The 16,212-nt window shown below is 38.5% G+C and overlaps 1 protein-coding gene across 1 annotated transcript in view; it reads left to right on the forward strand.

Moving 5' to 3' along the window:
• Positions 1-16,212, forward strand: part of PDIA5 (protein disulfide isomerase family A member 5) — a 241,481-nt gene that overhangs the window by 145,018 nt on the left and 80,251 nt on the right. The window contains exons 9-11 of the mRNA XM_081938793.1: positions 4,224-4,315; positions 4,414-4,485; positions 13,991-14,127. Of these exons, the coding sequence (XP_081794919.1) occupies positions 4,224-4,315; positions 4,414-4,485; positions 13,991-14,127 (301 nt within the window). The remainder of the gene's footprint in view (positions 1-4,223; positions 4,316-4,413; positions 4,486-13,990; positions 14,128-16,212) is intronic.

Here is a 16,212-nt window from a genome sequence, read left to right on the forward strand (position 1 = left end):
CAATTTACAACTACAATTATGGCCGGTGTTTCAATTCTAAGTTTTTGTGCTTGTAAGTTGAGTCATCATGTGACTGGACCTGATCTTACATCCATTTTTACAGTGGTTGTAAGTCAAGATCATTAAGTGAATTCAGCTTTCTCAGTGGCCATTTTGTAAATTGTGATCATGTGACCACAGGATACCATAGCTGGCTGTTAATGTTACCTGGTTGCCAAATGCCCGAATTGCAATCACCTGACCATGAAAGGCATTGTGATGGATTGTGATAGTTGTAAGTGTCAATTTAAGTCATAAGACGATTCTTTTGGAGGTTGCCTTAATTTCGAATCTTTGCTAAACAAATAGTCATAACTTGGGAACTACCTGTACTGCATAATTGAGACCAGTACTTGAAGCAGAATTTAATTGGCTGAAAAAGAAAAGTGAATCAGATACTTTGAAGAAAGTTGTAACATTCGAATTTTGAAAGACTGAGTGAAGCATGAAGAGGTTTTACACAGGTAAAACCAGGCAAGTGGAGCAAATTCAGATATATTTGTGCATATTTAATTTTTGTTTTAAATATAGAGAAAGATTCAAGGATTCAACAATCTTCCCATATATGCAAAAATTAACATGTTTTAAGATGAGACAGCTAGAAAATGTGTAGATAATGAATATAATGGCATATCTGAGTACAGTGCTGATAATTATATCTCTGCTTCTATTTTTCTAAGTCAGAATTCTTTCATAGGGTATGTGCATACAATTACAGCCTTGATACCAATTGGATATTTTGTTGCTTTTATAGATAATAAGTTTTATAAATCAGCCCAATGGGTTTTATAGGTTTTAAGCCTATAATTGTTGTCCTATCTTAAATTTATCGTTTACCTATAAGAACAAGGATATTTTGCTGGGGTTTTTTTTCCTTTTAATTTGCACATAGTCACAGTCTGTAATAAATTTTACTCCGTTCAGCTTCTCCTTTCCTATTTTTGTCTTGCCACAGCGCTTTACCAAAAGATAATTAGCACCTGGGAAGAAATTGAGTCAGGTTTCTTCAAATTAGTTTTCCGAGGAAGCCTTTTTGATGTGTAACATTTCATTAAACATGGATAACTGGACTGCTCAGCAGCAGACTAGAGGCAGTACTAAAGTTATAAAAGGACAAGGATTTGCAAAATACAGTTTTTTCCAGTCATTGGCATATAAATGTCCAGTTGAAAATTTAACACTTCCTCATAAAAATATAAACTGTCCTCTGAGAAAAATTCATAAAAACTGAGATTTCTGAAGCATTCTTTTGCTACTCCTAAGAGCGGAATTACCTATGTCAAACTTAAAATTGCCCAGTGATTTGTTACACCATGCTTTTCCTTGTCCTTAAACCATAATCCAGGCTATTTCTGAGAGAACGAGAGAGAGAGAGAGAGAGAGAGAGAGAGAGAGAGAGAGAGAGAGAGAGAGAGAGAGAGAGAGAGAGAGAGAGAGAGAGAGAGAGAGAGAGAGAGAGAGAGAGAGAGAGAGAGAGAGAGAGAGAGAGAGAGAGAGAGAGAGAGAGAGAGAGAGAGAGAGAGAGAGAGAGAGAGAGAGAGAGAGAGAGAGAGAGAGAGATTGACAAGGTGATGGTTTTAAAACAGCAACAGCAAGACTAATAAGAATAATTGTGGGATTATAACTGGTTGTGAGACCTATAGAATTTAGTCAAAAGAGGTGTAGGGGGAGTTGCCTTTACCCCCATGGTAACTTGATACATGGTTGTTTCTGAACTGAAAAATTAAATGAAGACCTCAAAAGATAGCTCTGTAGCCATGATGGATGGGAAGAGAGAAAGGAGAGGGAGGGAAGGGGGGGGGAGAAAGGAAGGAAGGAGGGAACGAAAGAAAGAAAAAGAAAGAAAGGGAAGTAAAGGAAGAAAGAGAGAGAGGAAGGAAGGAAGGAAATATGTGAAAACAACTTTCGTGGTCTTATAATAGCAAGATGAAAATGGTGGATGTAGGAGTTTTCCTATTAATCTATTTGACATTGTTTAAAGTAGGTGTTGAGCATCCAGAATAGTCGATAAAGAAAAGACTTATGTGTGCTCTTAAACATTTTTCAAGGTTCCTGGATAACAGCTGACCTTCTTCTTTGGATGATCTACTTTAACATTTCATACCAGGTCTGAGCACATTTGGCCTCAGCAGTTCCTTCATTTGGGAAACTGGCATTAAATTCTGCTGCAGCATTTTATGCGGAAAGAGAAAATCCTGTTCTTGGATGAGGGACAAGTAGGGGAGATAGATTAATTCCATGCTGCTAAAGGGATTTAAGCCTTCACTGGTATTAATCAGAAGTTAATCTTTCAGTTGTATCTTCAGCAACTAGCCACGGTGGGATAAAGCAGCAAGACTACTTGGATCTGAGAGAAGCAGTCCTGTCCTCATTATAGTTTCATTTAAAAGTGCTTGGGGCTTTGGAGGAGCAGAAAGATATATTATTTCACACAGAGGATCTCAAGTTACAAATTCGGAATCTAAGAGCCTCTTTTTTAGTTTTGCTTGTGCCAAGGAGTGAAGAGAAAATTCTGAATCTACTCCTTTTTTTTAAATTAAAAAAGTGCCTTATACCTGAACAGCTATACTACTAGTAGTATAGCTGTTATTGAAGTTCCAAAGATATCCTAGTGATGCAATTTCCAAGTGAATGCCAAGTTATTTTCACTTGCTCGAGATGTTTTTAAGACATTCTTATCGGGAAATGTAACAAATTCATGCAGTCTACATTGAGATTTCCTCTATATTTCCTGAACATTTGTCATATCTACAAAATTGGTAGAATTGTGTGCAAATAATGTGCTTTTCTGGGATTTGGTAGGATCTGTTTCTCTTGAAGTTAATGAAGTTAATAAAATAGATTGTTTCTACTCACTTTGGTTTATCTAGCTTTCGCAAATTAATATGCAAATTATTACATAGTCTGGCCTGACTATCCTGTTCTAGATTGTTGGTAAACAATTTACCTTGCCCAAAAACTTTACTTGCCATAGGAGACACAACAACCAAGGGACTCTTTAGAAACCTAATAGAGAAAAAATATTAAATTAAAAGAAAAAATGCAAATTTAACTTTCTGCAAAAGTCATAGTTATCTCATATATTTAGAGAAATATTCAGAAGATTAGAGATCTTTACAATCCACATGTGGTCAAGATTATAACAATATATATTTTACTGTTCATGCTACTAATTTAATCCAGGATGATATGCATGGAATTCTCCCCCGATTGCCTTTGTAGCAATCTTGTAAAATAGCTTAGTGGTTGTGGTTGTGATTTGTTGTACAAAGCTTTGACAGAGCTTTATGATATGATTTCAATTGTCCCTGGTCATCTCCAACCATCAACCACTATGAAATAATATATGTTCTCAGAAGCCTTTCACACAGTTATAGACTCTAAATATGTTAGACGTGATGGCAGATGTGAACAACATACTTATATCATAAGGAAATTGCTATCGAAGAACCTTTTACTGTATAACTTGCAGCATCACCTGTAGGACTTATTAAACTTCCTCTGTTATGTCCTTAGCACCACAGTAAACTTAAGACTTACTTACATGACTCTGATTGATAGAAAGGAATATATTAACAGAATGACATTTAACAGACTTTTAAAATAATAATTTGCCCAGGAATTATTGATTAATTGCTAGCACTGACACTATGGCAAGAATAAAAGAGGAGAGCTGAAATACTAATTGCGTGATGTCTGTTTTAAATTGATCCTCAAGTTGTGCATGCAGTAGCATACTTTATTATTTAGACAGTTTCCCCACATTATTGCATACGTTTGCTACCATATTAAGTGGTGGAATAGGGGATAATCTCTAGATGTTGCTGAACTACAACTTCCAGCTGCCTTTATCACAAAAACTCTGTTTGGGGCTGCTGAGAATTGTAACTTTCGGGGACCACAGATTCTACAATTATGTTCTGCGAGGCCACAATTCATTTTTCTTCATAAATACAGCAGCAAGCCACAGCATGTAAAAATAGCTAAAATGTTATTGAACATCTATAAGCCCATTAAGGAATGAATCAGAATATATGTAAGTGGGATGATTCCCTTGGTTTTTAGGTGGGAGTTGCTAGCAACTACTGGTTCTTTTCAAATATTATTTTCCTGCAATTAATGTTGGGTTTTCAAGTTTTGGAAGAGCTGATTGGAGTAAGGATCTTTTCATTCTGTCATTGCAGGTACTTGCAGGGATGAATGTCTACTCATCTGAATTCGAAAAAATAAAAGAAGAATACAATGTCCGGGGATATCCAACAATATGCTACTTTGAGTCAGTCTCTACTTAATCTGCACATAAGTATTGCATATAATTGTGTATCTGTATTTATCCTTGTATCCCAACTCCTCTCTGTTTCACTGCTTTTACAGAAAGGGGAAATTCCTGTTTAATTTTGAAAACTATGGTGCTACAGCAAAGGACATTGGAGAATGGCTGCAAAAGTGAGTTTTTAGTTGACATCTCCATCTTTGAGAATGACTTTTTTTGATGAGCATTAGGGGGAAAATCCAAAGCATATACAACAATATAATTATGAGTTAATGAGTTAAAGGTAAACCTGAGCTCTCATTTACTTTAATTTGTCACACTTTCTATTTTGCATGTGTTAATTACAACTCTCCATTATCTTTTACTGAGCATTGATTTCACTTCAGCTTTAGTTGTGGGGAAAAAATACTTTTTTGCCAGTTTCTCCTTTGTATCTCAATTAGGATATATTGTCCAACAGTTCTGACTGCCTCTGTGTGTCTCTTTTCTCTTTAGCTAGTGGTGAACAAAATTAACAATGTACATGCAATAATCAACCCAGAGAAACAGTGACATTTCTATCCTCAGATCTGTTAGATCAGTCTTGAATTCTTGTAATACATTCCTTTTTTTCAGAGCCAATAATGCATCTTAGGCATTTGACAAGGAACAAAATGATGTAATCGGGAATATATACGGTATATTCATTGCCCAAAGCATCTTAGAGGAAGCACAGCATAGGTAGAAACATTACAAAGTGGAGATACAGGAAAATATGCAAGGGTCTCATGGAAAGTTATATACCAATTATTTGCCTGTGTTAATAGTGCTGGTATCTCTATGCCATGATGCTGCTAAGAAAATTTGTTTTTTCTGTATGATATTTGAACCATGTGGAATCCAGAAATGATTCTAATATATTCATGTATTTGATCTTCTGCCAGACTTGCCTGGCCATTATTTGTTCTGAAAGCAAATTGAGGCAGTGTACAGTTTTAAGGATTTAGATTGATATATTGTGTTAGGAGAACATGAGTCAGTGATGATTTACCACTGGGGGAAACTGTTTTATTTTAAAGTAAGTGCTTAAAGTTTCCTTTGAGAATAAGGGATTTTTTCCCCATCTGTTATCTGAGTTACCCTAATAATAGTCAAAAGACGATAACTGTCACACCAAAATTGGACATTTAGCAGTATGGGCTGAATTGAAAAAGACAGTAAGTCTCATCTTAAGTCCTGTATCTCTGCTAATTCACAGCTGGACTGAAACATGCTTGGACACATCCAATTCAAATTGGACAATAATGTCATGATGGATTGGTAGTTTGCATTGCTTTTTATTCTTCCCATATTGGATGCATACATATCAGTGATTCCCTTTTCGATTATACAACATTATGCAGAGACAGAAAAGGAGTAAGAAATATAAAGTCAAAGACACTGAAGGTGTGAAATTAAAAAAGGAAAGGCAGCATCAATAAAATCTGTTTACACAAAACACCGTTTGTTATACTTCTTCATATCTTTCTGTCCCTGCATACTGTTCTTGCTTCTACCATATCTGTCCATCACTCCATGCATTGCCCTTTATTCTTTAAACTTCTCACTCTCTCTTTTTTAGGATCTCATCAATTTCATCTAAACATGACTCTTTCAGTCTTTTTGCTTTTTACTTCACTTTTCGTTCATATTTTTTTTTTTTGCAGTTTGATCTTTGTTAATTTTCTCTGCATTTCTGTCAACATTTGCGCGCCTGAATATTCCTTCATCCATTTTCCCCATCTTTGTTATACGTTCTAGCAAGAAATAGAAATTCATCGACTTTTTCTGCTTTTTTACTTTCTGTGTAACAATTGTTCTCTCAAACTTCAGTTATATAATCCTCATGGCCTCTTCCAACTGACCTCTCTGCAAATCATTTGGATTCTCAGCAAACAACATGACACCATCTGCATACAAAAGTACCTACTCATTCATTTCCTTAACAAATACCCATCTAACCTGGCCACAAATTAAGAACCAAGGCAACATCTTTCCTTTATTCCTGTTCATCTTCAGTCATCCCATTAATTCTTACACATGCTAGAATTGATGCAACAGATAAATCACACTGTTGTGACCCTCCAGCAGCCAGTGGAGCTGGCAGCAGAGTCAGACAGTGAGGAGGTTGGGGAGGAACAGGAGCCTTCCTGGAGGCTGAGGAAGGCTCAGACGAGGGCTCTGAGTCGGAGGTATAGATGGGGCCAAGGCCATCTGGCAGTTCTCATCTGCCTTTGGAGCTAGACAGCAATGAGGCAAAGCAACAGCTGGAGCCTGTTCCCGGTGTGCGCATGCTCAGAGCTGCCAGAAGAAAAGAACAGCTCAGAAATCAGGGTTGACTTCGGAGTAAAACCACAAGTGGGACGGCCCCTTCCATAGGAAATAAAAGAGGAGCGAAAGAGGAGTGGAATTTTTCAGGAAACAATTTGTTCATTCGTTTCAGGAGTGTGAAGATCTGCCCATGAATCTCAGAGACTCTGTGCCAAGTCTTTCCTTGCACAGCACTGCGTTCAGAAAATATTTACATGGCAACTTTCCAAACTAGATAAAGTCTGCGGTCATAAATTCACCTTTGAAAGACTGTTTACCAGGCCTTTGCTGAATGTGAATGGGAGGAATTCACATTCCTTTAATAAAAGGGTTTTTGTCAGGACCAGGAATCTGCTTCGTGTTTTGGGGGGGAAGCCTAGATCAGAACACACACATTTTTTAAAAAAAAAAACCACTCTTATCACATTCATGATCAACATTCAATTCCGTATTAACCCAAAATATTCCATAATTCAAGTTTGTTCCTTTGTGTTTATCATACACAAATACAAATTCTTTCTCACATTTATATATTTCTCAGTGATCTGCTGAAGAGCAGTAATTTGGTCCTACCAAGGCTTCCTATTCATGTTTAATCAACTCCACCTTGCTACCTTTCTCTTTGAAAATGGTAACAATAATGACATCCTTCCATTTGTCAGACATGTGTGCAGTTTTTACACACATGTTAACCAAGTCACATAGCCACTTCATGCATGATTCACATCTGTTTTTAGTATTTCTAAAGAGCTGTGGTATAGAAATATTTAGTATTTCTAAAGAGCTGTGGTGGTGCAGTGGTTAGAATACACTACTACAAGCTACTTCTGCTGACTTGTTGACTTCTCACCAGACTTAAGGTTGACTCAGCCTTCCATCCTTCCAAGGTCGGTAAAATCAGGAGCCAGATTGTTGGGGGCAATATGCTGACTCTGTAAACCACTTAGCTGTAAAGTACTATGAAGCGGTATATAAATCTAAGTGCTATTGCTATTCTGCAATTTGCTAGTGTATGCCAAGAGCCTTTCAACATTGCAATTGCATTTATGGTTTCTTTCTCATCATTTTTTCTAGGAGACTAATTTTAGTAGCATTAATGTCAATACCACTGTTCATACTACTGTTGTTCACATTTAGATCAATAAAATACTCCAGCATTTCCTTACTTTAGTGTCAGCCCAAATTATCTCATCACTGTTACTGTTAATTTCTTTTGCTGTTCAGCAGGGCTCCCTGTTGAGTGCTGCTCACCCACTTCCAAAACATTAAAAAAAAATCTATCAAAACTGCCTTTTACATCCCTGCCACTTTAATTTTAACGATCCGTTGCTCTCTTTAGCTATATTTTTATAACTATCTTTTTCTTTTGCACAATATCTTTTAGATTCATTTTTATTGCATTCTTATATGCATTTTTTCTTTATCCAAAGCCTCTTGCTTTATATCAATCCACCAACTATCCTATTTCCTATTAAATGTAATGTGCTATGCAATATAATTCTTTTTACAATTGAAGCAGCTTTATTTCTTTCTTCCGTAAGTCCTCTTTCCATGCATTTTGTTGTAAATGTTATCTTCTTTTTTATACATAGCTCATATTTCCTTTTTTCTTTTTGTTTTGTTCAGTCAATCTACTTTAACCCCTATTTCTTTCAGAAGCCTTATTCCTTTAACTTTTTCCTTTTTCTTTCATGTCCATTTTTCTCCATTTTTACTGTTAATTCTATCCACAAACATTTTGTCCCATTCAAAACCTCTCATCACTCTTCTAACCATCTCTCAGGTATACCTGCATTTGTCCAAATCTTCCTGTACACTTTCATTTCTGGGCAGACATTCATCAACTCAATGCCATTCTACAAGATCTGATGATTTTGGTCCAGATTTGTTTACATCATTTCTCCTTTTCCTTCGTTTCACAAGACTTGTATTTGTTTCATTTCACTCGTTAATTCATGCTCCTTGTTCTTTTTCTTTGTCTTGGATTCCAGAGCACAACCTTTCATGTGCCATGCTTGTTATTAGATAGGGTCATATTCATCTCCATGTCCAAACAGTGGCTGCAGGGTGTAAATAAATTGACCACATGACTGAAGTTCTGCTCCTTTGTACAGAAGGTGGGACTTGCTCACATGGACATGGTTGCCACATTGACTTTTTTTTTCATCCCCTTTCCCCTGAAGACGCCTTTTGACTATAAATCATGACTCTCATGAATTCAGGCTTTCACATTACATTTTTCAAGTAAGATGGAGATGTGTATGCTAAGCCTACCAATTTCAGTTGTGCAGTTAGCCCTTGACTTAACAACAGTTCATTTAGTATCTGCTCAAAGTTACAGTGGCGATGAAAAAAGGGACTCAGGACTGTTTTTCACACTTATAAACATTGCATCATCCTCATGGCCAAGTGATCAAAATCCACATGCTTGGCCACTGACTCATATTTACAACAGTTGCAGTGTCACTACATGAGGACTATTTGATTTGCTCCTTTTATGACTGATAAGCATAGTCAAGCTAGATTCACTTAAGAGCCATGTTACTAATTAACAGCTGCAGTTATTCACTTAATAACTCTGGCAAGAAAGGTCATAAAATGAGGAAAAGTTCACTTAACAACAGAAATTTGGGGCTGGTTGTAAGTCGAGCACTACTTGTACCTTTATCACATGCAACTCAAGTAACTTAAGGTTAACGTTAGTCAGTATTTGCTCATTTTCATTAGCATGGAACCTATATGTAGCTTTACAACAAACATGCTCAGTTTATTCTGGACAAGGTAAATCAAATACCATATTTTTCAAAGTATAAGACGCACCCTTTTCCCTCAAAAAAGAGGCTGAAAGCCTGGGTGCCTCTTATACATCAAATACAGCATTTTTTGCCTCCCAAAGCCCCGGCCCTTCACCAAAATGGCCGTGCATAGCTTGTAGGAGGCTTTCAGAGAGCTCCTGGTGGCTGGAGAGGGCAGAAATGAGTGAAAAACGGGCCGTTTTTTGCTCAATTTTGCCCCCCCCCCCGCCCCCACAGCATCCAGGAGCACTCTATAAGCCTCCAAAAAGCATTGCATGGAATTTTCTTGTTAAAAAACAGGCCTATTTTCGCGAAAAATGGGCCATTTTTAACTTGTTTGTGGCCCCCCGGGCCCCCCAGGAGCACTCTGCAAGCCCCCCAAAGGCTATTCATTTATTTCTTTTTGCGGAAAAATGACCTGTTTTTGCAAAAAATGAGCCGATTTTGGGAGGTTTGCAGAGAGCAAAAACTTTTTTTTCCTTTCATAGAGCTCTTTAGTTAGAGTGATTGATGAGAATTAGATTGATCAAGTGTTGTGCCAGCAGAAACAAAGTCTTAGGTGCTGCAGATTGTCAATGATTTCCTTCTCCAGCACATGGATAAATACACCTGGAAACATGTACTTACCTACCTACTCTCTCTCTCTTCTCCCTACCTACCTACTGCATTTTTTTTCTCTCCCCCCCCCCACCTACCTACCTACTTCTCTCTCTCTCTCTCTATCCCTCTACCTACCTACCTACTTTTTTTAAAAAAAATGCCTCTTCAAAACCTTGGTGCATCTTATACTCCGGTGCGTCTTATACTCTAACAAATATGCTAGTTCTCATATAGTGACCACTCTCAGTTCTGACAATGATGAAAAAGTAATCTTACAGTCAATCCTTGTATTTACAACCATCACAGTCCTGTAAAGCAAAGGAAAGTTGAAATAAAATCTTAAGCACAGTTGCACTTTCACATTGCTTAACAGTCAAGTTGCTGGCCTATATTTTGGTCATTAAATGAGGACAGGTATCTTTAATCTGGAGCATGGATGTCAAAGTCGCAGCATCATGTTGCCGTCACATGATGTTTTGCAACATTTTTCTCCTTCGTAGAGCTGGGGTGGGCATGGCCTACATGTGCCAGTTTGACACCCCTGTTCAAGAGAGCGCTGTTCTTTGTTAGCGATCAAACAATTGCCTTTATGTCTGTGTTCTTATACCTTTCTTAGGCATAGCTAATAAGGAGCACAGCTGTTTTTCTCTTAATTCCATGTCATGCAATTAAAAGGAAGCACTAATAATGGCAGATCTTGAAGCTATTTAAAATATGCTTCTTTGGGAATTGTGTGTTCCAAGGTCCCTGGTTTGCTCTCACTACTTTCTGATTGTGTGTCGGAGAGTGGGGGTGTTTGTGTCAGAAGAGGCATAACAGCACATTTAGGTTGCAGCTTCTTACAGTGTCAAACATTAAGTACATTCAGCACCTGCTGTGCAGATCAAAGAGGGGGAAATGTCCTTAGTGTTAAAGCCTCTTTGGTCTTTTAAGGAAGCATGACCAATGAATGCAGAGAGGTTTTCTTTCCCTTCCCTGAATAATGATGCATGCCTTCATCACCTCCAGCACCTCCTTTTGCCTGAGCAAGGAGGTCCTTATCTCTTGGCGACCACATGTGAACCATTTGAAGAAACATCTAGAGTTATCCCCCCCCCCCCCTTCATTTCAGTTTGCCCACGTTATAGTTTCCTAATCCCGGTAATATTCAATACTTTTATATCAGTGCTGTGACAGCTACTGGATGCAGTTACTGAATGCAAAGCAAAAACAGCTGCAGACTGTTTCCAATGATAATGTCTGCTAACAAGCCACTCTGGGCTTTAGCTGACATTTCAGCCATCTAGAGTTAAAGGCAGCTGTTTGTTCTCAATTAATTTTCAATGCATGTTTAATAGTTTCCCACAAGAAAAAATGACGCTGCAGCTTTTTCCCCTCTCTCCGAAGGAAATCAATAGTGGGGTGGGGGAGAATCATATTGAGAAAGCATGCTTTAGTTGCGACCTAACAATAATTACAGTTGCTGTTAAATTGTTTGCAGTATAAGCCTGGCACATATGCTCAGTAATAATAAGTAATAACTCAAATATGTTTTTAGTATGAATGGCCCGGTGTCCTGCAACAGTCATTCAAAAATGCTGGGAAAGTGTGGTTGAACATTTTGATGTATGTTTGCCCTATATGGAAATAATAAACCACATTAAATGGAGTAACAAGAATAAATAACTGCTGTTACCTAGTGTCCCTTTTCAGTGACACTTAGTGTCCTGTTTCAGAATGAGCACATAAGCACTTGCAAGGAGCTTTTATGGCCGCTAATAAGAATAGTAGAATAAGAGTAGAAGGCAGCATAAAATCACCTACACAGGTTCGAGGTCAGCAGGTTGGTGGGATAGGCTTTGCTGTGACTGTGGCAGCAGAGGTAGCTGGGGGAAAGTGCTGGACAGATGGACAGACAAGCAGATGGGATATCTCATGCTGGAATATTGGCAGCAGGAGCTAAGGGAGGAATAGAAAGTCCTGGGAAGATAGGCAGAGGGATGAGATACACTGCACTAGAAGCTGTAGAAGTGAGAAAGTTGTTGGCATATCTTGCTCCTCGCTTCATAATTCCTCACTTATCTGGAAAAATAACCAGATACTTGGCATGAGATCAGATAGCCTTCAAAACAACTGATTGAAAAGGACAGATTCTTGTCTTAAATAATTTCTCAAATATGGATATCCATTTAAGGCAGGGATGTCAGACTGACAGCCCATGGGCCGGATGTGTCATGCGCAGGCTACACCCATCCCAGCTCCATGAACTATGAAATGTCGCATGACAGCAACATGACGCCACAAGTTTGACACCCGTGATTTAAGGAGTTGACTAGAAAGACTCATGTTCTAAATCACTTTGTTCTATATTTGAAAACTCTGATGCAAAATGTGACCTTGTTCTTAAAGACAATTTTATGAATAGTTAACTTTCTTCATAAACTTCATTTGTGACAAATGAAAAGCTGCTAAGTAAAATAGAGACATAGATGAGAAATGCTTCATTCCATTAGACAACCAGTTCTGGGATTCTGGTACTGTATAAACTGTATACACCAGTATAAACTGTTGGTGTATTGATTGCCTGGCAGAGCTTGCTCAATTCTTCTTTTCATTTCTGGATATAAGCCAGGGGTGGGTTTCTGCCAGTTCTAACCTCTTCTATAGAAGAGGTTCCACAAATCTACAGTGCCGTTTAGAACCGGTTCCAGCTCCCTCCCCCTGCCCATCCGCACATCATCAAGATGAAGAGCGAGAGGAGGAATTCTGGGAGTTGAAGTCCACAAGTCTTAAAGCTGTCAAGTTTGAACACCCCTGGGTTTTTTTTCTAAAGGATTAGGGGTGCAAGGGTCTTGTAACTTGACAGATTTAAGACTTGCACACTTCAATGCCAGAGTTCCTGAGCCAACATGACTGGAGGAGGAATTCTTGGAGTTGAAGTCCACAAGTCTTAAAGCTGTCAAGTTTGAACAACCCTGGTTTTTTTTTCTAAAGGGTTAGGGGTGCAAGGGTGTTGTAACTTGACAGCTTTAAGACTTGCATGCTTCAAATGTTTCTGAGCCAACATTTTGATTGCTAAGCAAGAGCGTTGTTGAGTTTCACCATATTTTACCCAGTCACATGACTGCCAAGCCACCCCCCACCCGGTCACATGGCCGGCAAGCCACTCCCACAAAGCAGGCCACACCTACAGAAGAGGTTCTAAAAAGTGTTTGAAACCCACCACTGATATAAGCCTGTATACTTCCCCACCTCTCACCTTCCAACTTTCTAAGTGTTGCTATTTGTCTTCTATTTAAAAATGACTATTTTCAGCAGTGTTGTGTCTAAAAGAATGATGCAGTTTATAGTGTTAACACACTTTATGGTTTGTATTCATTAACAACTTTTTCTTGGATGGTATTTTTACATTATGCTTCATTGTCAGATCACAACAGATTATTTATAGAAGTTAAGGAGGAAATTAATAAGGCATGTCTCTTATTCCATCTTAAAGGTTTTTCTATGTAGCCCATAATTACCATTGTTATTCTTACAAAATTTCTGTGCCAGATGCCGCTCCACCCCTCTCATCCTTTTTTTAAATTTTTATTTAATGATTATCCTCCTTGAACAGAGACTTACTTGTATCAAATTACTGCATTGCATGTTAGCATTTACATAATCGGGTGAATTATGATCCAGACAGCTGCTCTTTACCATCTAAGAGCCCTGGTAGTGCAGTGGTTTAAAATGCAGTATTACAAGCTAACTCTGCCCACAGCCTGGAGTTTGATCCTGACTGGCTCAAACTTGACTCAGCCTTGCATCCTTCGAAGGTCGGTAAAATGAGGACCCAAATTGTTGGGGGCAATATGCTGACATTGTGAACTGCTCAGAGAATGCTGTAAAACACTGTGGAAAGGTATATAAGTTTAAGTGCTATTACTATTGGTAATACCTTCTGAACATGGGCTACTCTGTTTGTTTTTTGTAGCCCTCAGCCACCTAAGCCACAGGCTCCTGAGACTCCTTGGTCAGAAGAGGAAAATGCTGTTTTTCACCTAACAGATGATGATTTTGACAAGTTTATCAAGGATCATTCTTCTGTATTAGTGATGTTCTATGCACCATGTGAGTATGTTTTAATTCATGCACAGATTCAAACCTTCTGTAGAATGAAGTGGGCATATTATATATAGCAATCTTTATTTGTACGGTACAGCTTGTATGTTGAAACATGGAACGACAGAGAAGACAAGTTGTCTAGAACATCTTGGAAAGGTAATTGGTTTGTGGTGATTCAGATGTGACAAACAGATTTAAAATTAATTTAAATAATTGCTCAGAAAGAACATTTACTTGGAATCACTTGTTATGTAAAAAATGTTGACTCACCTAAGAACTTAATTCTATCTTCAAGAAGGCAATGAATCCCTTCTGCGGGCATACTCAAAACCTATCCAGAGGTTGTCTATTAATAATTCTATGCTGTTTAGGAATCACCACAACTGTTCGTAATTGACTCTGAAATGTAAATCCATGCAGCTTATTATTGTAGTAGCTGCTGATCTGAGTTTCACCCCATGGTACATTCATCCTTTTTGACCATTTCTGGAAGTATTCTACATAAGGATGTGTCCTATGCCATTTTCATTCATTTTTGCCTCAGATGCCATTGTTTTAGTGGTAGTGTTTATATTGTACTACAACACATATGTCTTCAGAGTCTCTTTTGTTTTATGAATATCTGACATAGTTTCTTAGTTCACACCATAATCTTTATAAATACACAGAATGAGTGCCTTTCAAAGCAGCTATTGGTCAAACTGAATTGGAAATATTTGGAAATAAAGTCCAAGGTCAAATGTTGTCAGTTATGTGCACAATCCACTGAATTCAAGTCCCTAAAATTGAGAAAATACTGATATCACTAGACATAGAGTTCTCAGAGACAGAGTGATGACCCAGGACATGGCACAAAAACAACAGAGCCAGAGAACAGGTCTAGCTCCCCTTTATTGCTCCAAATTTGCCCCCAGACGTCCCCACGTTTACTACAAGTCCTGGAGCAAAGCGCTCTCACACACACCTTCAACAGCCTCTGGCTGTGAGTAGTTCAGTAAGCAAGGTTTGCATAGCAGTAAACAAGGCAAAAAGTCCAGTTAGCAAGGTTAGCAAAACAGTAACCAGAGCCAGAAGTTCAGCGAAGCAGGCAAACCGGGCAAGCCCTACAAGACAGAGCACAATAATCTCCAGTCGCAAGTACCCACGTGGCTCCACAGATTCAACGCTTGTTCCCGACAAATGCCTTTCCCACCGTCATCTCCTTACATCTCAGTCCCCAGGTGTGCCTTGTGATGGGGGCGGGGCACTCTCCTCCCTCATAGCCGGCTTAGTCTGCGTTGTTCTCCCCTTTTCTCTTTGTGCTCTAGGATCGGGAGGGGCTGGTCATTGCTCATTGCTTGAGCTTTGACTCTCATGTTCATCTTGCCTCTGTTCTTCCCTGTCTACAAGCTGTTCTAATCCTGAAACGTCTTGGCCTGACTGGCTCTGCCCTTCCCCAGTTTCCTCCAAAGCCAACAGAGCCACCCCCCCTCGATCTCTGTCAGCTCCTGTTCCAGTTCATCTTCCCCTACAGATTCAGGCTCTGATCGGGGTGGCAGGGGGAGGCATGTCAGAGAGATGGGGTTAGGAGAATTGCATCTTTGTTGCACACCTCTTTTATAAATAAATGTGTTTTTTACATACACTCAGTGAAGCATTACAGAGGGTCTGAGGGTCTCACCTGGACTGTACTATGGTTTCATGATACGTTGTGTAATTCTTTGATTAATCTTCACCCCCGCCTGGAAAAGATACCTGAACAAAGAATCACTGCCAATTTGAATCGTATTTGTTTCAAAGAAATCTGAACTCTTTCCACATTCTCTTTTTCTCCATGATATTATCTTTTAGGGGGAATCTCTTTTGGGGAAAAAAAAATAGAAGGATCAGATACTATGTTAAACACTTCCTTTTGCATTAAAAATAGAAAAGGTAGAGAATGTATGAAAAATATTTGTATCGGAGAAGAAATTTTATGGGACCTTAAGGCTGATTATTAATTGTCTTGAGATTTTAGTTATTTCTTCTCCAAACCTTTTCTTTTTCTTTTTCTTGAAATTACACCAATGTGGTCCAGAATTTCTAGACTTCGTGCTTGAGGTGGAAAAAAAA

Source organism: Natrix helvetica (genome assembly GCF_964273705.1).
Source record: "Natrix helvetica genome assembly, chromosome: 1".
NCBI lineage: Eukaryota > Metazoa > Chordata > Lepidosauria > Squamata > Natricidae > Natrix > Natrix helvetica.